Below are 715 nucleotides of genomic sequence, written 5' to 3'. Positions count from 1 at the left end.
ATGTAATTGATGCTCCGAGACTTGGTGTAAGAGCTCTCATCATCGTCGTCGTCGTCGTTATCATGATGGACATCGCGATGATCAAGATCTGGTTCGTAGGCGGCGGCGTGGCAGGGTTGGTCTTCGTCGTCGTAGTCCATGGGGCGGGCGGAGATGGGGAACGGGCCGCGGAGGAGGCGGTCCATGAGGTCGAAGTAGGGCCAGGGTGAGGAGGGGCCGAGGCGGTGGGAGTGGGAGCGGAAGCGCTGGCGGAGCTTCTCCATCTTGTGGCGGCATTGGAGGGCGGACTTGGAGGATGGGTGGGAGAAGTCGTAGCCGCAGCGGGCGGCGACTGTCACGGCGATCTCCTCCCACTGGGGGGACTTGAGCTGGCCGCGGTTGAGGGAGTACCATTTCTGCTGGTAGGCTTCGATCAGATGGACCGTCTCCTCGTGGGTCCAGGGGATGGGTTGGGGCTTCTTACCGGTGGGCTCGGGAGAGGACGACATTGGAGAGGAGAGAGGAGAGAGGAGAGAGAAAGTGGAATATGGGACTGAGGCGGCGCCAATGGTGATGGTGGTGGTGGTGATGGTGGAGTGGTTCGCTCATGAGGTGGGCTTCATTTTTATTTTTTATTTATTTTTTTCGACTGCGTCAACTGTTATTTTACCAAAAGTAAAGGAAAAGTCTACCAAAAAAAAAAAAGTAAAGGAAAAGTCTTCAAAAAAAAAAAAAA

At 55.1% G+C, this 715-nt stretch overlaps 1 protein-coding gene across 1 annotated transcript; it reads right to left on the bottom strand.

Annotated features, from left to right (window-relative positions):
* Window positions 1-5: 5 nt before the first annotated feature.
* LOC112094845 (trihelix transcription factor ASIL1-like) lies at window positions 6-656 on the bottom strand (the record flags this gene model as incomplete). Its single annotated transcript, XM_024176560.1, has 1 exon — window positions 6-656. A coding segment is annotated over exon 1 (483 nt), but the record flags the coding sequence as incomplete, so codon positions are not given.
* Between the last annotated feature and the right edge of the window lie 59 nt (window positions 657-715).

The sequence above is a fragment of the Morus notabilis genome, unplaced genomic scaffold (genome assembly GCF_000414095.1).
Source record: "Morus notabilis unplaced genomic scaffold, ASM41409v2 C11294129, whole genome shotgun sequence".
Lineage (NCBI taxonomy): Eukaryota > Viridiplantae > Streptophyta > Magnoliopsida > Rosales > Moraceae > Morus > Morus notabilis.
This window is presented reverse-complemented; position numbering and strand designations above follow the sequence as displayed.